The sequence below is a fragment of the Thamnophis sirtalis genome, unplaced genomic scaffold (assembly GCF_051295495.1).
Source record: "Thamnophis sirtalis isolate CommonGarterSnake01/CBP01778 unplaced genomic scaffold, rThaSir2_p1.2 scaffold_3, whole genome shotgun sequence".
Lineage (NCBI taxonomy): Eukaryota > Metazoa > Chordata > Lepidosauria > Squamata > Natricidae > Thamnophis > Thamnophis sirtalis.
The window spans coordinates 88,210,121-88,236,955 of record NW_028261383.1 but is presented as its reverse complement, the minus strand read 5'-3'; the positions used below and the strand labels follow the sequence as shown (position 1 = coordinate 88,236,955).

At 38.2% G+C, this 26,835-nt stretch overlaps 1 protein-coding gene across 3 annotated transcripts in view; it reads right to left on the bottom strand.

Annotated features, from left to right (window-relative positions):
• Nucleotides 1-663: 663 nt before the first annotated feature.
• ANXA6 (annexin A6) overlaps nt 664-26,835 on the bottom strand; it is a 42,169-nt gene continuing 15,997 nt past the window's right edge. Inside the window, exons 7-26 of one of the 3 annotated variants that reach the window (XM_087709431.1) lie at nt 26,644-26,723; nt 26,482-26,538; nt 25,560-25,653; nt 24,474-24,569; nt 23,788-23,846; nt 22,467-22,589; nt 22,076-22,134; nt 20,440-20,518; nt 19,380-19,461; nt 15,864-15,958; nt 13,841-13,954; nt 13,230-13,320; nt 12,495-12,574; nt 11,303-11,356; nt 9,229-9,246; nt 7,030-7,123; nt 6,218-6,313; nt 3,202-3,260; nt 2,541-2,663; nt 664-1,045 (exon numbers count right to left, since the gene is read on the bottom strand). In XM_087709431.1, coding sequence (XP_087565557.1) covers nt 989-1,045; nt 2,541-2,663; nt 3,202-3,260; nt 6,218-6,313; nt 7,030-7,123; nt 9,229-9,246; nt 11,303-11,356; nt 12,495-12,574; nt 13,230-13,320; nt 13,841-13,954; nt 15,864-15,958; nt 19,380-19,461; nt 20,440-20,518; nt 22,076-22,134; nt 22,467-22,589; nt 23,788-23,846; nt 24,474-24,569; nt 25,560-25,653; nt 26,482-26,538; nt 26,644-26,723 — 1,610 coding nt within the window. In that variant the 3' untranslated portion in view covers nt 664-988. Of the gene's footprint in view, nt 1,049-2,540; nt 2,664-3,201; nt 3,261-6,217; nt 6,314-7,029; nt 7,124-9,228; nt 9,247-11,302; nt 11,357-12,494; nt 12,575-13,229; nt 13,321-13,840; nt 13,955-15,863; nt 15,959-19,379; nt 19,462-20,439; nt 20,519-22,075; nt 22,135-22,466; nt 22,590-23,787; nt 23,847-24,473; nt 24,570-25,559; nt 25,654-26,481; nt 26,539-26,643; nt 26,724-26,835 lie in introns of all 3 variants that reach the window. The other 2 variants (XM_087709430.1, XM_087709432.1) reach the window with 2 other exon arrangements.

The window sequence follows — 26,835 nt, the reverse complement described above, 5'->3', positions numbered from 1 at the left end:
ATCTGGGTCCTCATTTTATCGACCTCGGAAGGATGGAAGGCTGAGTCAACCTTGAGCTGGTTAGAATCAAAGTGCTGGCAGTCGGCAGAATTAGCCTGCAATCCTGCGTTCTAATTACTGTGCCACTATGGCTGCTATGCCATTAGAATTAGTTGTTATTATTTCACATCACAAATACAATTTTATTTCTAAATCTATTCTGGATATTTTAATGTTGAATTTATACATCAAACTTTCTAACCACCCATCTCCTTTACAAAGGGGCTCTGAGTGGTGCATTTATTTTTATATACCAAACTTTTTAACCACCCACAATTAGTTGTTTTAATTCTGCTCCATGATTGCTTTATTGTTTCTTAGAATGGATGGATACCTTGTATTTTGCTGTAAGGTAATTCACTGAATCTGATGGTATTCTAGTTTAATAAATACATGTGAATTTAATAAAGAAACAAAAAGGTAAATATCATTCCTTTTATGCAGCACTTTGCAGGCTTTCACAAGCAAGAAGACTATTTGTATTTGTTATTGTCAGCACTCATGACTATATTTATAAACTGCTGGAAAAGTACAAACATCTTTGCATGCCCCAAACTTTATTTAAAATTAGACTCTCTTATATCATGTGCTTCCCTTGTTCCAAAACAAACAAGAACAACTGCGTGCCCGGCAACATACATTTTATTTCTTTGGTTCGCAATATACCTATAAAGGTATGGCTTCATTAAACAGGTGGCCACTGGTCAGCTTTGACAAAATCAGACAGTTCCCCTCCTCCCAACCATTGAATTGATTATCCTTGTGATCTTTGCTATTTGCAATATTAAGCTCTTTGTGACAACATAGCTATTTTTCCCTAACACAATGTGAGACCTCAGTGAATCCAAAATATCCTTGAAGTTTTCAAAGCAACTGTAACTTCTAGGTTGCACGTAAGTGACTAACAACAGCTCAGGTAAGATGGGCTTCTACAGCACTAATTGACTGCTTAATCTTCTCCTCCACAAACAGCTAGCAGTGCTTTGCGGTAATCCCCTGAAGTATCCTTCTGAAACAAGGAAAATCAAGTCACCAAAAAAAAAATTAAAAAAAATGAGAAAATGCATCCAAATCATCAAGTATGCAAAAATGTAAATGAATTTACTAATTCAATACCCATTGTGCATCAGAGGTGGGTTGCTGCCAGTTTGGCCTGAATTGGGCGAACCAGTAGTAATGGTGGTGGGAGGCTCCTGCGTGCGAGCATAGGAGTGCGCCCAAATCAGTAGTAAAAAAATTAGCAACCCACCTCTGCTGTGCATATCTTAAACTGGTTTAATAAGTAATGCTGTGTACAAAGCACAAGAATTATAGTTCTGCCAGGAACTCAATTATACGACTCTTAACCATTAACAGAATCCTTTAAGAAAAACCATAGCTGTTAAACTTACATTAAACCAATACATCTTTAAAATTCAACCTTCTCCTACCTCATGCCCTCCAGGTGTGTAGGGTTACTGTTTTCACCTTGCTATTACCCACTGCCATGACCAACACTGAGGCGTCCAGTTTAGAGTGGGTTCCTTAAGCATAGTGTTTTTCAAACTTTGCAATTTTAAGATGGACGGAGTTCAATTCCCAGAATTCCTCAGCCAGGATGAGAGTTCTGAGTGTTGAAATCCGCATATCTTAAAGTTGCCAGGTTTGAAAAACATTGCTTTAGCATCTATTTAAGCATGTTCTCTGCAACAGTATATTCCTAAAGAACCCTGACTGAGGAACTCGATCTTTGGATTAAAAATTCCATACAAACTGGAGAAAGGAGAAGGTGTCCCTGATAATGTCAGCCCAGGCAAAGCACCTGATTGAGCAGCTGCTATTCATATACAGGTAGCCCTTGATGTATGACACAACTGAGCCCAACATTTCTGTTGCTAAGTCAGTTGCCCCATTTTATGATGTTTCTTGCCACAGCTGTTAAGTGAATCACTGCAGCTGTTAAGTCAGTCACACAGTTGTTAAGTGAATCTGGCTTCCCCATTGAATTCGCTTGTCAGAAGATTGCAAAAGGTGATCACATAACCCTGGGACACTGTCATAAATATGTGTCGGTTGCCAAGCATCTGAATTTAGTTCACGTGACTATGGGGATGCTGGAATGGTCATATGTGTGAAAATCAGTCATAAGTCACTTTTTTCAGCGCTAATGTAACTTCAAACAGTCACTAAATGAACTGTTGTTAAGTCAAGGATTACCTGTGACCGGCTAATAAATGTACCTGTAGTCAAACAAAACTACACTTTAGAGCATGAACTCGTTCTTATATCAACACAGGGTTTCTCTGTGCATGACACGCTCTTAACTTAACGCTACAGATTGATCTGTTTTGTTCTTTTCAGCTTATAGTGTCTCTTTTTGCACTCTTGAATTTAATACTCACTCAGGCTGCCATGAGACTAATTAGTCATACGCAAAAAGTGAGGCAAATGATAAAGGTCAAAGTACTTATGACATTAAAATAGGCAAAGTGGTTTTCACAAAACCCGAAAGTTTCTTTTACCTCAATCATGTGATGTAGAGACTTGTCATACAGCTCCCAAAATTCACGCCGGATGTTGAGCAGATCAGTTTCGCTCCTTGAAACAATGATCCTGATGAGAGTTTGGTCATCTGTGCCAGCACCCTGAAGAGATTAAAAATGCACCAGGTGGGTGAGAGGCAGGAAGTAGTGGATTTCCACTCACTTTATTGCTGCAAAATATTTTGAAGAGATGACAATCATAACTATAACCTAGTAACAGGATAGTTTTGCTCCCACAATTATAAAGCCCAGCCAATTGAATGGAAGCTTCACATCCTGCTTGGCAAATATCAGCATTGCTAAATCTGAGTTCCCTTCTTTGTGGGTGTTGGGTCACTGTGTCTGGCTCCTGCTAGCCTGCTGAATCCTAGTTCTAAAGGTGGGATGATCAAAAGAGAATGTGTCCCTCATGACTGCACTTGAGCTCTAGCAAGGTTTTCTTAAGGAATTCTCTTTATATAAAGGACAGACAAAAGTTAAGTTTAGCTGGAGCTTCCTAAAAATGTCTCTGTTTATAGCATCAGCTCCCTGTAAATAGACCACTTCTGGTGTCTTTAAAACTGGAAGAACCAAAATATTTGATTAGTATACTGACTCCTCCTTCTTGGGGCAACAACAACAAATGGATGTTTGTTTTTACCTTCATGGACTTGTATAGCTTGTCAGCAAAGAAAGCTTGTTTGTTCTTAACACTCCGCACTTCAAAGAAAGAGGGACAACAAAGAGGAGAACATGAATGTATTGCCAGGAAATCACCAACAGTTGTCTGCATGCAAAGTATTCTGGCTCAGCCACTCCTTGCTCAGTAAGGTTCTAAATAAATCTGGTAATAGTATACTATAGCTTTTCATTTAGCAAATGCAAGAGGGAAGGAAGAGAGACCAAAAAATCTGCCCATGTAAAATTATGGAACTGAACCAGTGGTGGGATTCAGCCAGTTCGCCCCTATTCGGGAGAACTGGTTGGTAACTTTCTAAGCAGTTCGGAGAACCAGTTGTTGAAAGAAATCTTTTGTTTCCATCCACTTTCCAGGGCTAATCCTGTAAGGAAGGCAGGAAGGAAACATTCTGGTGTTGTTTCTAGCCTAATCTTTATTGCCCCGCTTACAGAAACCGCCTCTCCAGTTAACCCTTATTACCATTGTAACAACTAAGGTGAAGTACCCATCGACCTGAGTGACACTGACTTGGCCACGCCCACATGATCACATGACCACCGAGCCCCACCTACCCAGCTGGTCATTAGGGCAGAGAACTGGTTGGTGAATTATTTGAATCCCACCACTGAACTGAACTTCCAAACAGGAAGGGAGATGGAGGAGGGAGCCATTTTCAAAGATGTCTGTTGCAGAAGAAACAGCATGACTCTTAAGAACCCACAATGAAATTATGAGTTGGTTTAATGTTTATTATTAGGCTTCCCTGGACCAGTGTCCACGCTTCATCAAGTGCATGAACTATTATCCTGAATTACAGCTGTGGTTGAAAACAGGGAGAGGCGGGAGAGGCAATGAGGGTCTGTAACCCGGAAAATCAGGGGAAATGAGAAGCAAGAAATCCAGGCCTTGATGAGATTATTAACAACAGCTGTTCAAAAAGATATGTTAATGATCCTAATAAATATCAAACAACACATGAATCATATTTCTTTTTTGTAAAAAAAAAGGGTTTTCACAAATCGAACTGCATCCCAGTTTCCATCCTTTATGCACATTTTCTGAGTGCGGATTTTCAACTAGAAGGGTGTATCTTCATTGCCATAGTAATGCCTCATAATTTAAAAAAACACAAAACAGTTAACAACAGGAACTAAGAACCCAAAAAATTTTCCCCGCAATTCTGTAAATTGCAATAAGGAGGGTGATTGGGCAGCCACTTCCTGGTCTGCAAGTACACTTGAATGAGGAAGTTTTTTTGGGCAAAGGCAGATGTGGCTTCCCTCTTCACTCTTCTTCAGTACATGTCTAGCCTCTGGCTGCCATCAGGCAGGACACAGAAGAGGCCAGAAGAAAAAAGGCCCATTCCAGTCCAGTGAGGGCATTAACAAGCAACGCAATTGGTTCTTGTAAGTCTTGGTGAAGAGAAGAGGTGACAGGTGAGCTACCCAATGCCCAAGTATACTTGACCATACTAGTGCCAGACAGTAAGCCTGAACAAAGCCTGGGCTAAACGAGTCTAATACCCATCACAAATGGCTGAAAATAAGATGACTAAAGGATTGTTCAATTCCACTGAGGTTTCATACGCAGTAGCTTAATCTGAGCCAGAAAGAACTTTACCTGGCCATAGTTACACTAGGTAACATGAAATGCTCCAGCCAAAATGACACTCGGCATTATGTGTAAGATCAATATTATTTTCAAAAATACTACAGCAGCGAGAATCGTATTTGCCCAAAATTGGAAATTAAATAAGCTACCAACAGACGAAGAGATAATAAAAAAGATATTAGATTGTGCAGAGATGAATAGGTTGACAATGAATATAAAGGATAAAGAGGAATCGGAGTACTTCAAGACATGGGGAAGGTTCTATGACTGGCTAGAGAAAGCAAACTAGAAAAGAAAATAGGGAAAAGATAAAGTACACAAATGACGCACTATTAAATAGAAAAGGGGGGGGGAGAAGGGGAAAACAGAAAAGAAAATATTAAATATATATACATTCAAGAACGAGATATAAAGAGGGGAAAACATACCTAGGGTAGACTAGTGAAGGTAAGGGAATAAGAAATGATACTAAATTATATCTGGGCTGACGGAAATACCATCCCAAGGAAACATAAACTGAGTTTTGAAATATACACCAACAATAATAGAAAAAGAAAGGAAGGGAGGAGGAAGAGAGAAAGAAAGGAAGACGGGGGAAAGAAGAAAGAGATAAGGAGAGGAGGATGGAAGGGGGAGAAAGAGAAGAGAGGGTAGGAAGGGTAAGAGGAAGAGCAGGAGTAGGAGGAAGGTAAGGGAAGAAGGGAGAAGGAGTGGAGGAAGGAACAAAGTAGAGAAGGGAAGGAGAAAGAAAAGAAAGGGAAAACAATGTGTTTCAAAAGGAGGAAGGGATGGTAAATAAAGCAACCCAAATTGTACATTATAACTTATTAAATGAAATAATAAATGTATAAGAATGATTAATGTAAAGAAGAATACCAATTATGTGAATGTATACTTAAAATGGTATGCAAGAGAATAAAAAAATAAAAATTCTTTGGGAAAAAAGTACTCAGCTTTCTAGCTTTGCAATGGTACAGAAAAAAACTGAAAATGAACAATCAGAAAAATGTTGCATTTTGATAGTTGGCCTGTAGAAAATCTCTAGTAATCAGACCATCCATCTATTTTTTTGTTTTCCAGGGCAATTGGTCCGTTCCCCCCCCCCCCACCACCACCACCTGCATACAATACTGTGCATGCATTCTGTCTCATATATTAATCCAATTTTGCAATATAGCCACATTTTTATGAAAGACCACACTCCACATTTTTACAAGAAGCTTAGGCCAGTTTCTTCATCTATGCAAATCACAGAAAATTGCTCAATTGTCAAAACATTGCAAGAACAACTTCACTCTGAGAGGTTTTAGTAAAGCCTGCATTCCATATGCAAAAAAACAACAACAGTACATTTCTCTATACTATACTCATACAAAACAACACTCACCAATAGCTAAAAAGGCATCTCGGACATCTCCGGACATCCGTTTATTGATGGCATGGCCCACATCATGATTTGTCATCTTAACAAATTCCTGGAAGACTACAAGGATTAAAGGCAGAATGTAAGAAATCTAAATTTCCAATGCAAGCTTGAGTTAAAGGATTATTCTGAGTTTCAAGGTGGGTAACAATTAGGGATACCACGGAAAGCCTCCAGAACAAACTATTAACATCGACAGGGAAGGGCCTTGGCTGATTAAATGAACTTCCTTTGAATTTTTATGTCCAAAAATGCTGGCTTTCTCCAGGAAAGAGATTCCCCCCCCCCCACTTTCTTTAACAAGTTGATTGTAGCAGCCCCTTTCCTTCCAGTCCCTAGGCTTAGGTGATGCCCCAAAACACAGGGCTACCAGATCTGGGCTGCAAAAATCCAGATGGCCATTAGATGGCAACAATATAAGAGAGAGGAAACTTTAACTCTCTGCTGGTTTTTTTCACTGTCGAGTTCTGACAGCTCTACCCAAACAATTGCTTCAGGTGACTGCATAGCCTGAAAACATCATTTACTTTGTGCTTAGTCATGATTATAAACATGGCATACAAACCATACATTTTGGGACAGCCAGTTTTGGGAGGTGGTTATAGGTGCTTGATTAGAAACTCTCAGTTCTACTGCTCTTTTAGGCCTGAAAACTGGCTGGGCCGGTCCAAGGTGTACATGCTTTTGGTGGGGGGAAATAGGAGGCAGGAACATGATGTACATTGCTTTGAGCTGTAAGATATAATCATTGCAACACATCCCTGTTGCCTTCCTACCTCTCCTGAGTTGGGGATAACTCTGGGTGCACAAGATGCTCAGGAAGCGGGTCTCAAGGGATGTCGAATCATCACCGGAAACATCAGACAATTTCTGCAAAACCAATGAAGGATCTAGTGAATGTCAAAAGTCTGTTGATTGATTTGATTTCATTTCATTTCATTTATATGCCGCCCTTTTCCCCAAAGGGGACTCAGGGCGGCTCACAATTCAAATCAGGGAAGGGGGGTACAGACAGGAAATAAAAAGACGAACCATAACAATACATAATTTAAAAACACACAACAGTCATACCATTCGAGACGGGGGGCAACAGCTCTTTAGCCCCAGGCCTGTCAGAACAGCCAGGTTTTAAGGGCTTTGCGGAAGGCCTGGAGAGTGGTGAGGGTTCGAATCTCTATGGGGAGCTCGTTCCAGTGGGTCGGAGCAGCCACAGAGAAGGCTCTCCTCCGGGTAGTCGCCAGTCGGCATTGGCCGGCGGATGGAATTCGGAGGAGGCCTAATCTGTGGGATCTAATCGGTCTATTGGAGGTAATTGGATTGTTTTGGAACAATCTAATCAGTTGGTCATAATATTGTTAAGATGCTATAAATCTATTGTCCAACCTATTTAGTTTGATACTAGTACTGTGCAGTGACTGAGAATGTTTATCAGCCAAAGCCCACCATGTAAGTCTTGTGTTTCTCTCCCCAAGACATATTCTTTATCAGTAAGTACAGAACATACTGTCATTCATATAGATCGACTAATGGACCATAAGAATTTCCATGTCATAAAAACCATTACAGAGATAGTGTCAGATTTAATTTTATTAAAAAAACATGAGCATCTCTGTTAGGGAGTCTGATTCCTCCCCAATCCCAAGTGAGTATCCAGCTGCTTTTCTATCTAGCAAAAAATAAGGAAAGGTACTTTTTTGAATTCATTTCTGTGCATATTCTTACACACAGAGAAATAAACAGCACATTCAGTAGATCGGTACAAATTATATTCTGCTAACTTTAATTCTCTTTATGGGATAGTTAGTAGGCTGTTCCTGGTTCCAAACTGTTCATTGTTGCCCTTCTGCTGCTGGGCAGTAAGTTCAAACTAGCACACTCCTCCAGTTGCGCAGGTGAAAAATGAAGCCTAAACAAGCCAACAGCTGATAATACAGGTAGTCCTTGCCTAATGACTGCTTAGCAGCCATTTAAATTTATGATGGCATTGAAAAGGTTTTATGACCAGTCACCAAAATTATAATTATTGCAGGGTCCCGTGGTCACCTGGATCACCATTTGGAAGCTTCACAGTCAGCTTCTGATAAGCAAAGTCAATGAAGAAGTGGCAGTAAGTTGCAAGTCACAGTCACATAATGCCATGCTTAAACAACTGTGGGTGATCTCCTTAATGACTGAAGAACTGACATCAAAAGTCTAGCCCCGTCTTGTGACATTTCACTTAACCCTCATGTTGCCAGTCCCAACTGCAGTCATTAAGTGAGGACTATCTGTAATTCTATCCACACACAATTTCTTTTCAGTCATCTTAGGCTGGGAAGGCACATGAGCCAAGGCAATACAGCACAATATCTAAAATTGGGGAAGCAAATTAATATTGATTTGGAAAATATTATTGTGTGAGCCCAGAGAGGCACAGCATCAGCAATCAGAATTGTTAGTGCATCTCTTTTGTCATTCAAAATCAGGCAGCATGCTTTTCATTCAAAAAGTCTCTGAAATCTTTGGCATTCCTAGTTAAGGGACCTCAGGTAGACTTTATAAAGACCACTTAAAGACTAGGTTACAATAGGCACAGCTGAAAATACCCTCTCTCTTTCTCTTTCTTTCTGTCCACTTGGCATTCCCAAGCAGACACAGTAAAATTATAATATAACATGTGGACCTTTGGTTGCTATTGTGTCAACCTTGATGTATTCTGCCATTTGTTGACCGAAGAGCTTTCTCTGTGATAATAATCACAGAGCCTTCACTTAATTCAACTCTAACTTCAACCACACTTTACATTTAATGTATTAATTCTACCATTCCTTAAAAACTGATGTAAGAAAAGCAATTGTATTGTAGATCATCCTTCCCCAACCTGCATCTTGCAAATGTGCTAAAGCTGCTTTCAATAATTTTTGGGCAATGCAGTTGGGAAAACTAGTGACAGACATTCAGAACATGTCAAGGAAAAATAAAGGGCAGGCACTCACCAGGGTTTCAGCAACCACCTGACAACAGAAAGAAAGAGGGAGGGAGGGAGGGAGAGGAAGGGAACAAGGTCAGAGATGGTGTGGCACAGGTCACTCCAGGGATTTCATAAATAAATTGGGTCATTCTAAGATCTCAAGATGACATTGGCACCAATATAACCTGTTTAATTATGGCAACAAAAGGCGTTCCATTCTCATTTTGTATTCAGATACTCTGATCGGATGAAGTTCCTCAATACTGAAGGGGCTAATCATGCATACATCCCTTAACTTTATTTTCAACAATGAGTGGAAATTCTCTATTTTAAAAAGGTATGCCATCTTTCCAATTAATGCAAAAGCAGAGGGGGAGAGGAGATCTTGAAAGGAGCATGGAAACAGAAATAAGCAGAACTCTATAAAGGAAGGTTGCCTGAGACACAGAAGTGATGTTTGTTCTAATGTTTTCTGATTACATGTATTTAGTAAAAAGGATCCTACAACACAGGAGCCCCTTTCCATCATTTCAGGAAACTGATAATATTTCTCCCTGCTCCAGAGACAGCTCCAGGAAAATTTCCAAGTGGGGGAGGAAGATTAAAAAGCTGCAACATAATGTGCACATGTAGCATGCATACCTATCCATTTTATTAGTAGGTGGTTTTTCTGAAACAATTGTTTTTTAAACACATTTTCTAAACTTCACAATTTTTGTTTCATTAAAGAGGTGCCACATTCTCAAATAGTAGCATAGAAAGCTGTCTTGACGGTTTTCTTTAAACTTCAAATTTGTACCAGAAAACTTCCTTTATCCTTAGAGCATCAGCATTCAACAAAGAACTGTAATTTTTCCCTTAATTTGTAACAGACAGAAGAGATAGATTGTTGGGGACACTATGATGACTCTGTAAATCGCTTAGGGAGCAATGTAAAGCACTATGAAGCGGTATATAAGTCTAAGTGCTATTGCTATCAGTATATGCCTCTATATGAGGAATGTGGCAATAGGAAGGAAACTGTCAACTGTCAAAAAAGCTAAAGTCTTTGATCCCCACAACTTTCAATAGAAAATGAAAGCACAGCAAAGAAAAAGGAACAATGAGCTAATTGAAGAGATCAGCAGAAAAATTATTTGGGCAAAGAAATGTGGAAGACACCAGAAATCAATGTGCAAAAAAGGTGAAGAAAAAAGGCCTAAGAAAAATACTTCCAGCATGAGAATATGCCATCCATACTAAAATTAAGATATTAGCACATTAGCACACCAAGGATAATGTGATCTGTTTATCTGAAGCAATTCTGCATGCCCAGCTTGTTTTAAGCATTGAATGAATACAGAAAGGGTTTGGTTCACTATGATCTGGCTAAAAAGTTCACATTTAGGATACTAGCTTCTGCAACTCTTTTTCCTGCTTATTGAGATGCAGCATTGCTTTCAAAATCATGCAATAGCCTGCAGAAACATTAGAACTCCCTCTCATGGAAACAGTCCTAACTGCATCACTTCACATTATCCAGAGTTCAATTGGTGACTTACTGTATAAACATTTGCTCTCTGTCCTGAATCTGGCATGTATTAAAAATGGATTACTTAACCAATTTTAACTATGTTTAATATGAGTGTCCCTTAACATGGAATTGCAAAATATATATATGATGGGTTATGGTTATTACTTTTTGGGAAATGAAAAGCTTCGATTAAAACCCACATTAAAATTTGACATGCATGAATTACCTGCAAAGTGCAACTGGGTTCACACATGATACTAAGGCATTGGTGTGGGCTTAGAGTGTTGTGTGAGCCCAAATAATTGTAGCTTACTTAACAAAGCCTAAATAAATCATATGTTTGCATGGTGTTCATTCCAAATCTGTTTCTATATATACAGTATGAGCTCAGAGCAAGAACTCTAATTGAGCTTTTTCACATGCTCTCTCCTGCTCTCTCTGTTCTGGGGGGGTATCTTTTATGGCAAAGTATAGCTCATGCAACTCAACATTAACCTATTATCAGCTCTAGAATCTTCAAATCTATATCATGGAAGAAAGGCACCAGGCACAGCAGAACCATTCCTGCACATGTGGCTTTACTTACCTGAGCATCGGCACGAGCTTTTGCAAAATCTTCTCCTCCTTCACTTCGGTTACCCTGCAGTTAGACATTGAGATTAACAAGGTGCAAAAAAAAATAGGCCCATGGGAATGGGCCAGAAATTAACATCTTTAAATATTGAACCACCTTTCTTGGGAGCTACTAGTTTAATTGCCCATAGGCGTGAAGCAATGCTGTGAGCTACAAAATCTGGGTTTTAAACATTTGGGTGCCTACTAGATGACACCAAAGAATTAGACCTTTCTGTATTCATTTACAGCCATCTAATTGTTTAGATTTTTGCAGTTGGATCTGATAGCACCACACGCCACCTACTGCAGAACTACAACTCCCAGCATTATTTGATGATGATGCTATCCATTCAATCATGTCCAGTTCTTGACCATTCTGTGGACCAGCTCTCTCCATGTTTTCCAATCTTGTACAGCTTCTTTCTGTTGTTTTATGCTTTGGCTAATGTCAGTTTTGGTGTCTCATGCTTTTGGGCAGCCTTGTTTCCTTTTCCTGCTGAACATAGCTGTTTTTTTCCCCATGAGTTTGATTGCATGGCATAGCCCAAATTTTGCAATTTTGCTCTCCAGTGACGTATCTTATTTTATATGCCTGGGAAGCATATAGTTTCTCTCCACTCCTTTTTCAGAAAACATCGTACTTTGTTATTTTTTCAAAATGAGATTTCTATCATTCTTATTGAGGATAAATAAATTATAGCCACCAAATGAATACTATCTGAACTGTATCCATGTATTGAGCAATTTTAGATTTTATCACCTTGATGCAAATAGCTTTCTAAAAGTCTACTGTTGCACAATAAATAAAAACAAAACCATTTGAAGCAGCTTTCAAATCCTATACAGCCTACTTGCTTTCTGATGATGACTATATGAAACTGAGGCAAGAATTGTCATTTGAACCTGTGTCCATTACAGCTCAGCAGCATTATTGTTCCTGCATGCAAAAATACTCATAGAATTGTTTCTTTCCGACTCAATGTACCATTATCAAATTCACAAGATCCTTAATGAATAAAAATTAAAATTAAAATATGGCAACTTTTAAAGGTGGTTTAAAAACTGAATCAGATCATTAGATGTTAAGAAATATCAGACAGAAAACACTTATCTTTTAAGTAAAGGAGCTTTAAGAATGCATTTGGGGGTGGGGGGACTCTTACCAGTGCCAGGGAGACTAGGATCCTTTTGAAATGTCCTGAAGTGTCAGAACTCAGTGCATCCTCCAAAGATTTATGATAAGCTGGAAAAACACAAAAGCAGAAGAAAATGTTCAAAGACACTCTGGATTCCAGTGCAATTCCTGGTGATTAAAAACCCATTTTCTTTAAAAAAATGTAAATTGGATTGCCACGGTGTTTTTTGACTTTCAGTCTAGCCTGTATCCCTGAGATTTTTCCAGTGCTCTCCTTCAAAAATTACCTACTGTATGCCTGGCCCTCCTTAATCCTTCAAGGATAATTATATGCAGACTTAATACTAGAAAACATCCATCAAAGTACTGGTTCCAGTTTTAGTGTGTGAATAGGACATTGACATGGAATGAAGCCCATGGGAATATTTTATTCTGAGTAGCTTCTACCCTTGAAGGTCAGTAGCTTCTAACCTTGATCTGATGCAATAAACAGACCAATATGACCAATTTTCCTTTGAGTCAGGCTCAACTCCTGCTCTTTATAAGGACAGTCTCCCTTGTCTTTTTTTGCCAATATAGCAGTGATTTGCCATCCTATTAGATTGGAACCACTATAGGAAAATGCCAATGAGTAAGCAAGCAAGTAAATAAAATGTGTACTGGCAAAATTTAAGCATTTTATACAGCAACTGATAAACACTTTCTGGATTCTTAGTCTCCTACATCCATTTGCCCCTTAAGAATTATTGAAGAAACCCTTTACCTTCTTTATAGGCTTCATTAATTGCTTGAATCTCTTGGTTAGTCTGTGTGGCCAAAATTTCAATGAGAGCACTCTCATCAGTTCCAGCCCCCTGGAGTGATGCAAAGATATTTGATCATTTAGTCACCATTAAGATTTCAGGTCAGCTAAGTGTTCACATTTATAGGGAATGCCTAGTGCATCGATGTCCTGATATTGCGGCCGGGGGGGGGGGGGGGGGGAATTGGCTCAGAATTGAACCTACGTATCAGCCTGAGCTGGCAATCTTTAGCAAGAAGGAAATCCCTCATTTTCTCAAGGACTTAATTACTCGTTGAGTATATATATATATATATATATATATATATATATATATATATATATATATATATATATATATATATATATATATATATATATATATATATATATATATATATATATATATATATATATATATATATATATATATATATATATATATATATATATATATATATATATATATATATATATATATATATATATATATATATATATATATATATATATATATATATACTCTTTCTCCGTATGGATTAAATTTATCTTTCTGTTCTTCAAATACTATATTAAAAAGAAATCTGCTCTACCTCCATGGCTTTCTTCAGTTGCTTTGCATCATAGAAGGCTGGTGGCATCATCAGTCCAAGAATAACCTTCGCCAAAGGTCCAGATATTTCAGATTTCAGGTCTGCCATAAGGTCCTATCACAGGAGACATTCATGAAGGAAAACAAATAGGAAACTCCAAAGAAACATAGCCAAATTAGACATAGGAAATGTAACAATGACTGTAAATCCGTTATTGACTTTTTGCAGGAAACAGTAAAAATGATACATGGTTTTGAGGATTAGAATAAATATAACACATTATAGAGAAAATGTAAACAATGCTATAATCATAGAGAAAGCTGTTAACTTATATAATTTTATATTTATAACTGCAATAAAAGAAGACTAGAAGCCTTTTCTTTAAAACCCTTTCTTTCATCTCTGCATTTTCCTTCCTTCCTTTCAAAAGTCTAATAAAATTGTATTTAAAAGAAGAAAAAACTCCAAAACATTGATACCAGTGAGGAAGACGATGCTTAGAAAAAAGGCTCTGACATAATATGATGGGGCAAGGATTGGCCACTTGTGGGCATTCAATTATTTTTAAAATTTATCCCACATCAGTCCTAGCAAGCATGGTAAACAGTGAGGCTTTATGAAATGAAAGTCCATCTACTTCTATTGGGCTGCATATTACCCCTCAGGCTCGTTAGATCTATCTTAATAATACATGCAATATTCTGGGGTGTTAACTTTTTCTTGTGATTAGAGCAGGAAGGAAGAATGGCAGCCAATAGAGAATACATACTTTGACTTAAGAACAGACTCTAGCTGTAGTTGCTCCACATGCAGGTAGAGCTTAATAATAATAAGAGCTTAATAATTGTTGTTTTGTTAAGAGGCTTTTCTCCAGAGTCAAAATCTGCATACAGATTAAAAGTAATCTGCAATTAAAAATACAAGTGCCCAAATAGTTAACACACTGTATCCCTCAACGCTCTTCTATATTTATAGCAGTGGTGTGATACGACCAGTACGCCCCGGTACGGACGTACCAGTGCCTGCTGGGAGCACCAGGTACCATTCCGGTACGGTACTCCGGAGGGCACACCTGCCCGCCTTACCTGTATTTGAGCTGATCGGGGCTTATGCGCATGGAGCATACGGCGCTTGTGTGATGCTCCGCCGAGCAGCTGAAGTGTCGTGGGAGCCGTCGCGGAGTGTCACAGGTGGTAAGTACGCATGCGTGTGCTGGGCGTGTGCATGTGGTGGATGCCCAGCCCCGTTGCACCGTACTGGTTGCAACGGGATCTGGAACCCACCACTAATTTATAGGCCAGTTTGCCATACCCAAGGAAGATACATAACTCAACTCATCCTTTTCATCTCCTGCCTAAAACTGTCAACTGAAGGTTAGACATTCAGACACGACTGAGTAAGATGGTAAAAGATGACCTCCTTAAAAAAAAAAAAGACCAATAGACATTAATGGTGATTTGAGTAATAGATTGGTCCATGATATTTAACTAGGAGGGAGAATGCCTTTTTTTAAATATATATTTTCCATCCTGAATGCCTCATGCATAAAAATAATGCTATGGCACAAAACAAACAAAAGCTTCAGAAAGATAATGGGGGAAGTTCTACAAATTTCCCAAGTATTATAATCATGCTCCTCATTGCTGTTTCCTATGCAGCTAGATTTTCTGTTTTCCTTTTTCAAAAAAGAAAGACTATTGGCACATGGACCTCCAGCATACTTAACATATTTATATCAGCATTCTGAAATCTACAGACCTTAATGCGTGTTCAACTGAACGCACACACACACACATCAGAGATTTGAATTAGCAGTTGAAATGGTTATGCAGAAGATCTAGAAGGCATCTAATTGGGGAAGGCAACCAATGAAAGAATGATCTTAATTCTTTATTTTTAAAAGTAACTCCGAACTTAAATAGGCATCTATAAGAGTTACTGCATAAGTGCTCCTGCAATAAGTAAATCAACTAAATGTAGGAGAAAGGGAATGAGATACAAAAGAAGAGATTGTACTAATTACCCGGCCATAATGAGACTTGTATGCTTTTATGATATCTTGCCTCTGGTCATTACTCCTCTGTGTGACAACCTCAATGATGGCATCTTCATCTGTGCCTGGAACCCAGTAAACAGAACACATTCAACCATTTTCCTCTCAGTTCAATAACATTTAATCTTGACTCTTGCACTTAGTCAAGGAAGTAATCCCAAGAAAGAACAAAAAGGAAATTGTCCACCACTGGGTTGAGAGAGAGAGGATATTCGCTCTTTGTTAAGACCAATCCCTCTAGTTTACTGCCTCCAGGGTTTTTTGTAATAAATCGTATTATTTTTGACCCCTTACAAACTCTCCCATTACAATCTCACCATCTTTAGAGTTTGTTTCAGCCCTAAACAACTGACTGGGGAAAAAAGTCAAATCAGTGCATAAGCTCAATACCCACAGCACCTTGCTTCTGATTTCTGTGTGGAAAATTCCGGAATTATTCCCTTGGGGTATGATTTACTGCAGTGTGCTCAGATGATTACCACATGGCCCTATAGACTGTAACCTCATTCCTGTCTTAAAAATAGATTTGGGAGTGGCAAAGAGAGACACATTTAACTAGCTTGAGATGCAACTGCATATGAACGATTTCCATTAAGACAACTCAAGCCCCAAGCATGCTCATGCTATTCAACGCAAGCCATGATCTCTAACTTGTCTGGCTACCTGTTGATCTCCGGGTGCGCTTCAAGGTGCTACTTACCACCCATAAAGGGATCTGGATACTTGAGAGACCACCTCCTGCCAAGTACCTCCTTGCGACCCATTAGATCACACAGATTAGGCCTCCTCCGAGTTCCATCTGCCAGTCAGTGTCGGCTGGCAACTACGCGGAGGAGAGCCTTCTCGGTAGTAGCTCCGACCCTTTGGAACGATCTCCCCGTGGAGATTCGTACCCTCACCACCCTCCAGACCTTCCGCATAGCCCTTAAGACCTGGCTATCCCGTCAGGCCTGGGGTTAAAGAATGTAACTCACCCCCACCCGAATGGTATGAATGTTGCGCTCTATTTTTAATTATGTATGCTCTTATGTGTTATTGTCTGTTATTGTTTGTATTCCCCCTTCCCATGAGTTGTGAGCCGCCCTGAGTCCCCCTAGGGAAAAGGGCGGCCTATAAATAAATTTCAATCTCAATCTCAATCTCAATTGTCAACTACTTTGCAAGCCCACATCTTACTGATTACAGTTGCTATAGAGCAAGAAGGAGTGTGACTGTTGGTGTTCTTTGCAACAGCTCCTTCCTTGGGAATACTTTCCCCCCACCACCCCCAAAGCAAGGATGCCCCCACCCCCCACCACCATGGCCTTCTCAGAGGTAAAATGTGGCTTTTCCAGAAAGTTTTGGGGGATTAATTATATGCAACAGGGCCATACCAAACTAAACTTAGTTCATTGATTTTACTATCTAATTTGGGAGGTTGGATTTTGGATTTTATTATTTTAATGAATAAAAATATAGCTTATTATTCTGTGTATTTTTTAAAGATTTGTAAGCCACCTGTTAAGTTTCAGGAAGTGAACAAGTCTCCTAAATAAATCAATGAACAAGTGCAATGTGGTTTATGGTATTCTGAATGAATGCCCAGGGAATGCCTCTTATTGAACAATGTAGAAGCGTAACAAATAGCAACAAAATCATTCAGCTATTTCTAGAATATATTCTCTAAATATATTCTCATTTTCTTCCTACCACACTGAACTTGTGGCAAGTTCTACTGACAGAATATCAAGACTAGGCAATGGCTTGAGAGACCAATGGGTTTTCAAATATATAAAAAAATCACTATGTTGAGCATTTTCCCTAAGTACAGTGAGCTGTTGATACAACAGTGCCATCTCCTGGGTCTTAGAGGAAGCAGTAGAATATCATTTGATCACTGTCAGTATCTAACAATATGCATTGATACTGTTTTTATGGAGCATTTGCTGCCTGGATGATTTTTAGATGGTGACCGATCACCAGAACCATCCTTCTTTTTCTAGAATCACAAAATCAGAAGGGTAACCAGGTTTGTTCTGAAAGACATTTCTTCTGTCATGAATGAAGATTCAGGAGTATGATCATCACCTCAACATATACTTTGTGTAAATCTAGTAAGCAGGCCTCTAAGAGTAAAGCAACTATTTCCTTCCAACATTTGTGTGTGTTTGTGTGTGTGGTGTGTGTGTGTGTCATTTTATGCTTATTTAATTTTAAAATGATATTCCTTTTTGCATTATACAGTTACACAGCCTTGTATCAAATGTAATTAAATGGCGCAACAGACAACAGCAACATACTTTGCAATTGTGTATTTTCTTCCCTAAAATACATAAACAGTTGTGATCTGCAGCAAGTTCAGCACTGTACACTGCTGGCATTGCACTGGCTTCTCTTTCACGGCTGCCTAAGATTTACTCAGATTATCAATCTCTCCAATCAGCTACATGAAGCAAGTGGCCTGAGGGAGAACCATAAGCCACTAGTAGCCAAATGTTTTAGAGTGGTAGTTCTCAACCTTTTTGTTCACCATGGACCCTCTGTGGTGGCACAGTGATTAGAATGCAGTATTGCAGGCTACTTTGGCTGACTGCCGGGCTGCCAGCAGTTCACCAGGTTCAAGGTTGACTCAGCCTTCCATCCTTCCGAGGTTGGATAAAATGAGGTCTCTGATTGTTGGGGGCGATAGGCTGACTCTGTAAACCGCTTAGAGGGGCTGTGGAGCACTGTGAAGTAGTAAGTCTAAATGCTATTGCTAGTGCGATTAAATACCTTTAGTGCAGTGGTGAAATTCATTTTTTTTTTCCTACTGGTTCTGTGGGCGGATGTGGCAGGGGAAGGATACTGCAAAATCCCCATTCCCTCCCCACTCATGGGGAGAGGATATTGCAAAATCCCCATTCCCTCCCCACTCCTGAGGGGAGGATACTGAAAAATCTCCATTCCCACCCCAATCTGGGGCCAGCCAGAGATGGTATTTGCCGGTTCTCTGAACTACTCAAAATTTCTGCTACCGGTTCTCCAGAACCTGTCAGAACCTGCTGAATTTCACCCTTGTTTTTGTGGCCATGTTCTGCGGCCACGGACCACCAAGACTTAACTCATGATTTAAATCATAACAAGTCTTCTATCCTTCATAGACTTCCTGTGAAAACATTGTGGCCCTCCAGAGGTCCGCAGACCACCAGTTGAGAAGCACTGTTTTAGAGTGTTTTTAACATCGGGTATTGATTCTAGTAGAACAAAACCTAGAGACAGAGTTCTACATGTAAAGTTTGAGGTGCAGGTTACATCGTTCCTAGAATGACTGGATATGAGGAATGGATCTATAAAATTACCTACATTTTAAAAGCATTCAGCTAACAAAGCCTGCCTTAGGAAGATATCTGGACAAGAAATAATGCTTCCTATTTGGAAAGTCTACAAATGTTACTACTTTAACACTGAATAAAAAAAAAAGAGTGACTTTTCTTGCTCCGCATCAGAGCGTTGCAAAGGGTAACTTACCCAACCCCTTCATGGCTTTCCTGAGCACTTTTGCATCAGCATCAGCATTAAAATTTGCAGCTGGAAAAATGGTTCCTTTCACCTGTAGAAAAGTAAGAGTAGTTTAAATTAAAATTATGCATTTTAAAAGGGGAGAGGCACAGAAAGGGGGTCAAGCAGAAGGGCGTCCAAATAAGGCACCCCCATCCATCTCCTAACAGTTGCTATTTTATTTAAAACAAAGAAAATATAATAAAACAATTGGAAAAAAGCAAGATAAATTCCATGCTCATGCATCTCCCAGAGTCAGCATGTGGAAGGCATCTTTCAACGATATTTCAAATTCTCAATGCCTGTTTCTGATTACATCAGCAATCTTCCAGACAGTAATTCAAAACGACGTGATTTCTTTAGGACTAACTCTCCAACCGTTTTACATGCAAAAAGCCTAGGATGAATTCACAGAGCCCATTCCAGTGACTACATTTAATCATTGTGTTTCCTTGTATTAGGCAGTAACATATCATGATGGAAAAATTGTCTGAGAAAAGAGCAGGTTTACTTGTTAAAATAATCCACTAACAAGGAGCATTTGTGAATTCACCCTTTAAAAATAATTAGTGAAATGTTTAGTAAGTTCAATAGCTCACACAGCAAAACAAGCAAAGGAAGAAAACCCATCTATTGCTAATCTGATTTTGTAACAGAAACTATGGGCTGTTTTCTTAACATAGCTCTGAGGATCCATATTGCAGATGCATTTATGAAGCTGCAGTGATTCTGCTGGGTGTGTATGGGCACTTACAAAAAAGTACTTCCACTGGACTGTTTTTTACTTTTATCATCAGATATCCTATTATACTGAGGAATAAGCAACATCTTCAAATGTTAATTCCTAATGATGTGAAAAACCAAGGAAGGAGAAAATAATTTTTCTATGAATGCGTATTAGTTAAAGTGGCATGTTTAGAAGTAGGCAAAATATCCAAGAGGTGTAGAGCATTAGCAGAGGATAGAGTGAAGCAGTTGTAGTTTTGAGCCAGCAAGGCAGAGGTAGGGGAAGGGAAGGCTGGCTTCTAACCTCCACTTTGGCCACTGCACTAAGTTCCCACATCTGATAGGCCACCTGCGCAGCTTCAGGGAAGAACTCACCTGCAGCACTGGAAGGGGAGGGATGGAAAGATACAAGGTGGATGACATTTGCAGAGACACAGTAAAACGTGAAGATGCAGATCCTGTGCAAATTAGCTGGTACAGTCACACTGTCCCATCCTCCCTCTCCAAACTAAATTCCCAAACAACATCCATCCATCCATCCATCCACCCATCTATCACTTGGTACATTTTTATAAGAGGCAAAAAATGTACCAAGTAATAACTTGGTACATTTTTATAAGAGGCATGGCAGAAAGCAGGCTAATTGATGTGTTTGCCATATTTCCTAAGAAAAAAGTGAGGGTCTTTTTTCCCTTCTCTTTGCAAAAGGCAACTGCAGTTCTTCTTAATCCATACTAGGATCATAGGGAAATTATTAAAAGCCTATGCTAACTCTAAAACCTTAAATTAGGCCCAATCTTGCTTGAGCTCAATCTTTTGCTTTTGAATAAAAAAGAAACATCAATATAACTTTGGGTTTTGAATGAAAAGGTGGGAAGACAACGAATGAAGGTACCCCTTATATCAAATATAGCCTGGAAGGCTACTTCTTCAATTTAATACTTTATTTCAATGTCATTTGAGAATTGCAAAAATAGTACATGAATAGGATAATGCAAGGGATTCTAGACTCTCTTTAAAATAAAATATATTAGTGTTGCTGTTATTCCACTCTTCTCTGCATTGATTCCCATACTATGTAAATGATACACTTGTAGTCCTTGTGCTTAGTAAATCATTGGTCATCCAATATTGGTCATCATAGTATTGACATATGCAATTTGCCCAAGCCATCCTCTCATCCATTCTTCTACTTTCTAGATGTCCCAACTACATTAATTAACATTTGTAGCAATCACAGCTGTGGTGAGAGTTAACATTTAATGTATCTGAAATGCAATAGGTTAGTGAAGGCTGGTCCAAAGTGTATATAAAATCTCACAGGTTCAACTACTGAATTTGGGCAGCAGTATATACCCACATACTGGATCAAGTTCTGATATGGAGCTATAGAGAAAAAGAGAGGAAGCCGAACCTGCTTAGATGTAGCTTATGGAGACTTAATCATGGAAAAGGACAATAATCAGTTATTTGCTAATCAGAGCATTTCAAAACACATAGCAATATGCTCCTACTGCATTTTATGACTGAGGTACTATGATTAAAAACACATTATAATATCAATGCTGGGTCATCTCTTAGTAACCACATAGATTTCCCCCATAATTATAATATGAATATTAAGAGTATTTTAAAAGGCTTGCAGTCCTTCCAGGCAGGCAAACACATTTTTAGCCTGTCAACAAAAACTGAGCTGAAGGGCCTGCTGTCCAAGAATAGTTCAACTATCCTCAGATGAAAAATATCACTTTCTAGAAAAACTACTGAAATTTTGGGGGAAGGTATTTGCTATGATAGAAATTAGCCCTGCAATAAAAATCATATTCTGCTTGGGAAATAATAGTTTTAAAAGTACAGGCCCAAAAAGAGTTTCAGCAAGTGAGAGCCATTTAAAAATCATTCCTCCCCCACAAGAAACCATGCTTCAGAATTGAACTTACTCATCATCTCCCCCGCACAGTTTCAGTAGTGCTTTTTTGTAATCACCTGATGTGTCACTCTGTAAAAGGGAGAGAAAAAAACTCAGCTCTTCACAATTATAACCAAAGTGCAAATCATCCTTAAGATGAAAGTTATATAACCTAAATGGCATGCCACGAAAACTAACCTAAACATTCACAAAAGAAAGTTTAACCCAATCATCTCTCTCTAAGGCTGCCTGAATTATTCTGTGCTGATGATCTCTTCCAAGCACAACATGAACAATGAGATACAAGATACCTTCAGGAGCACTAGATCCTTTCTTAATAATATTCAGTGCATTATAAATACAAACAAAACCGCTATGATAAATTTCACATATCCTCTGCAGTGCAAATATACAATATTTACCTCAATCATATGATGCAAAGATTTTTCATACTTAGTCCGGAATATTTCCCGAATATCCAACATATCAATCTCACTTCGTGACACCATGATGCGAATCAGCGTGTTATCCCTTGTCCCAAAACCCTAGAATGAATCATTTAAGGTCACAAAAATCCCAAAGGGACATGGGATGTTCAAAAGTTTTAATGTTTATAGAAGATGCTAGAATCCAATAGGAGAGGCTATTCCCAATCGTTATGTGCATCTCAAAACAACTTCAAAGGCTTTTTCTTCTTTCTATATGTGACTTATATAATAGTTCGTCAATTAGTTGAATTAATTATTTTTCAAAATGTCAGATATAATATGAATAGCACATGCTACCTGTGCCTCATAGCTTTAGGAGAGTCGGACTTTTTTCAGCCACAGAAAAATTTATAGGGCATCCTAGACAAAATAGCGCTGGAATATTTCAAATAGTGTTCATAAACTATAAGCGCAATTGAAAGGAACTGATTCATCATTTACAATAATTTTATTAGAAGAATAAGGCAACATTTTCTAAAGTTATTAACTATAATGGTAGTAACTGAGTAACACCCATGTCAATATTGTTCAACCTTTATTTTATGATAAATTGATTATATTTTATTCTTTATCAATTGCATATGTTATTCTGAATATGTTCCTCCAAATATGGCTTGTTAATACTATTTGCTTAAGTCAATGTTTGGCTAAGAAATTAATAAAAAATCTACTATTAGAAATATGGATTATATTAAAACACATTTTCTTACTTTTCTTGTTCCCTGACCTTCTTTTTTGAAACATCAAACATTTATTTGTATCACTCTTTGTACCAATGTTGATTACACCTTACACCTATAATAAATTGTGACTAGTGAAAGCTAAAGCAAGTTGCTTCTTGTTGCAATAACATTTATGATACAAACTTGGCTGTTTAAATAGACTTAATTTATTGAGTAACTCCAAAACCCCTTTTCAAAAACATGTGATGGCATAATATCCTGTGCAAAGTTAGAATCTGTATAGTTGAGCTGACACAGATTCAAAGCCACTAGTTAAGGCTAGCATCTCACTTTTATAAACTATCATAGTAAAGATCATAAGGTAGAATTATTACAATTGGCTAAGTGTCCATTCCCTGGAACTAAATAAGGTGGAAGTGGGTTTAAATTTCAATTCAATATTTTAATTTTTATATTAGAAAAGTCCAAACAGTTAAAATATAGAAAAGTCAACAGTGGTCCTCCTAATGTTCAGAAGATACATATAGTAGGAGATGAAAGCTATTTTCTAGAATACCTGGACTGGTACTCACCTTCATTGCTTTGAACAATCTTTCAGCAAAATACTCAGCCGTACTCCTGATATTTTTCACTGTGGAGAGAGCATTGGGAGAGAGTTTTAGGTCTGTAGGTCAAAAATGCATTTCCAGAAGCTCTTCAAAAGCTATAGTCTGGCATCATACGTGATTTAAAAAGTCTGTTCAATCTTGCACTGTGATGCATTCCTGAGTAGAATTACAGGGAGCCATTCCCTCCTCTTGGACACCCAATCACATTATTTCCAACATGATTTCTATACTCTCAACTCACAAAGAAAATGCTCAAACCTCAGATGTTATTGCTGTTTTATTCTGAACAACCCGAGTTTCTCTCTGCAGATACAACTACTACCCTTAACCATGAATGGTGTGATTATTAGCAATCGGAGAAAGAGATACCCTCTATGAATTTGCTAGATGTTTGGAAATCCTCTAGATCTTTCTCATAGAAGTAAATTACAGGCATTCTGTATCTTTCTCATCTTAATCAAAGTTATTTCATCCTGAAGAAAAATTGACGAAAGTGCCTCTTGATATATACATATGTTTTCAAAGTATGGAACTTGGTATTTTGAGACTTGTACTTATTTTACATGCATGCCCAGATTTAATTTGGCTTTTGAAGCCCCTTCATGCCTTCATTTCTTCAAAAATACTTTATAAGATAGGATCCAGCTTACCTACAGCCAACATCAATTTTTCAAAGTCCCCAGATAGTTCTCCTCGGATACTCATCTCAATGGATTTTCCCGAAATCTTCTGATACTCGTTAAAGACTGAAAAAAGTGGGAGATTGGTATTCAGTCTCTCTCATACACACATATGCTTTTGGCTGATTGATATATCAAAAGTACCTTTAGCTGAATTCCAAATGACACTTGTATGATATAGAGCTACCTCATTATCACACTGCAACTTGAATGGAATACTTAACATTACTGCCATTTCATAGTGTTTAAAATTGGTATTAGCAGCATTGTGCACCCATTACTACTAGAAGGGAAGCTCTGTAATTATAATTATGTGTAACAGAATTTAAACAAAAACCCAAGTCTTAGGAGATAGCAAAGTCTAGAAATATCTTTATGTCATCACCTCCTGAGATCACAGGTGATGACAAATAGCAATAGCACTTAAACTTATATACCACTTTAACAGCTCTCTCTAAGCAATTTACAGTGTCAGCATATTGCCCCCAACAATCTGGGTCCTCATTTTATTCCCCTCAGAAGGATGAAACGCTGAGTCAACCCCGAGCCTGGTGAGATTGAATTAGCCAAACTGCTGGCAGCCGGTGATGAGCAAAAGTAGTCTGCAGTACTGCATTCTAACCACTGTGCCACCACGGCTCATGATTTAACAAGCAACAAGCAAATAAGCAATAAGAATCAGTTCCTTTTGCACTACTTTATCGTATTTATAGAAGAAGAATAAAATTCATGGATCTGTATTTCGGTGATGAAAATATTCAATCAAGTACAATATCACAGATCAGACTCTGATGTAATTGAAAGCTATTCTCAGCAGTCCATGTGGTCTGCTGACCAGATTCTAAAGAATGAACTTAACTTTTTCCTTCCTTCCTTCCTTCCCTCCTTTCCGTCCTTACCCTACGTACCCACCAATCCACCAATCACTTATGCATCACTATCATACTAGGAAAACTTATGATGCCTTGGTAAAAGAGATCACAAGTAGGTAAGAAAATGTGAGATTCTTGAGATTCAAATTATTACTATTTCTTGTACAGCAATGTTTCAGCTCACCTAGCCGAAGGTGTTGTTTGCTTCGGTTTCCAAGAATGTAGACAAACTGGGCCTCATCTGTGCCCCATTTCTGCTCTCCAGCTTCTAACAAGTCCTTTTAAAAAACATAAGTACACAGGACAACGGGAAAACTTAAGTATACAGGACAACAGGAACCGGACAAAGGAAACAACTACTGTTACCATCAATATTTTCAAAGCATTTTTTATCTGGAAGCTCTAAATCAACACAAAATAATGATCCATATAACTTGAGTTAGCATTACTGAATTCTCAAAACTGATATGTAGTATTGATCTGATAGCTCAGTAAAAAGTTAAGACCATTTTAACCAATCACTTTCTCACTTTTTCTATACTATATAGTTATCGTTAGGAAAATTGGAGAAAGGATTGCTATGCTTGCCACTTTCAATTCCTGGTGAAAAAGTACTATATACATGTAATAAATAAATATGTAACAAAACAATATATCAAATGTATAGTGCATTGTCAAAGCCTCAGGAGTATATCTACTGATCAACCTAAATTCTGGGGCTATGAAGTCCAATGAGAAATTTCTTCTTGAATTTAGTATTCAATTCAGAATTTCTGAAGTCCTATTCTTTACTCTTTTACATTGAGAAATTATAAATATTATCTACATCAAAAGAATGTAGGAAACCAATCAGAGCTAGGCTGCCAAAAATTCGACCAATACTGATTGAGGTAATATAAACAAGCATTTATCAGACCTATTCTTATTTACACTAAAATGGATGTTTCTGAGAGTTTAGCAGAGAAAAAGTACGTCAGAATTTACAAAAATTATCTACACAGGACTTAGATCACCCTCTATGCTTTCTTTTCTAGGACTGCATTTCTTCTTTGAAAAAAGATCAAATTCTTCCTTTATTGAATCACATAGGCACTACCATTACTTACGTTGGCATCTTGTTCTACTAAGTCTTCACTCACAACATCATCTTCTTCTCTGTTTCCCTATAGAAATAAACAATGAATAAAGAATAAACAATGAATCAGTTCCATTAGTAAGCTAATAAATGTTGGAATAAATGTTAAAAGAGAGCATAAAGACCAACATACCTGAAGCAGTACAATGAGCATCTTCTTGAAGTGTCCTGAGGTATCTGCTATGACATCTTCCTCCAAATCCCTTTCATATGCTAAAAAAGAATTCAACAGTTACTAACAAACTTTGCTGTTTTTCTCATCTGATTCACGAATGCATTGTGTGTTAGTCAAAAACAAAACTGAGCAAGCATTCATAAATATATC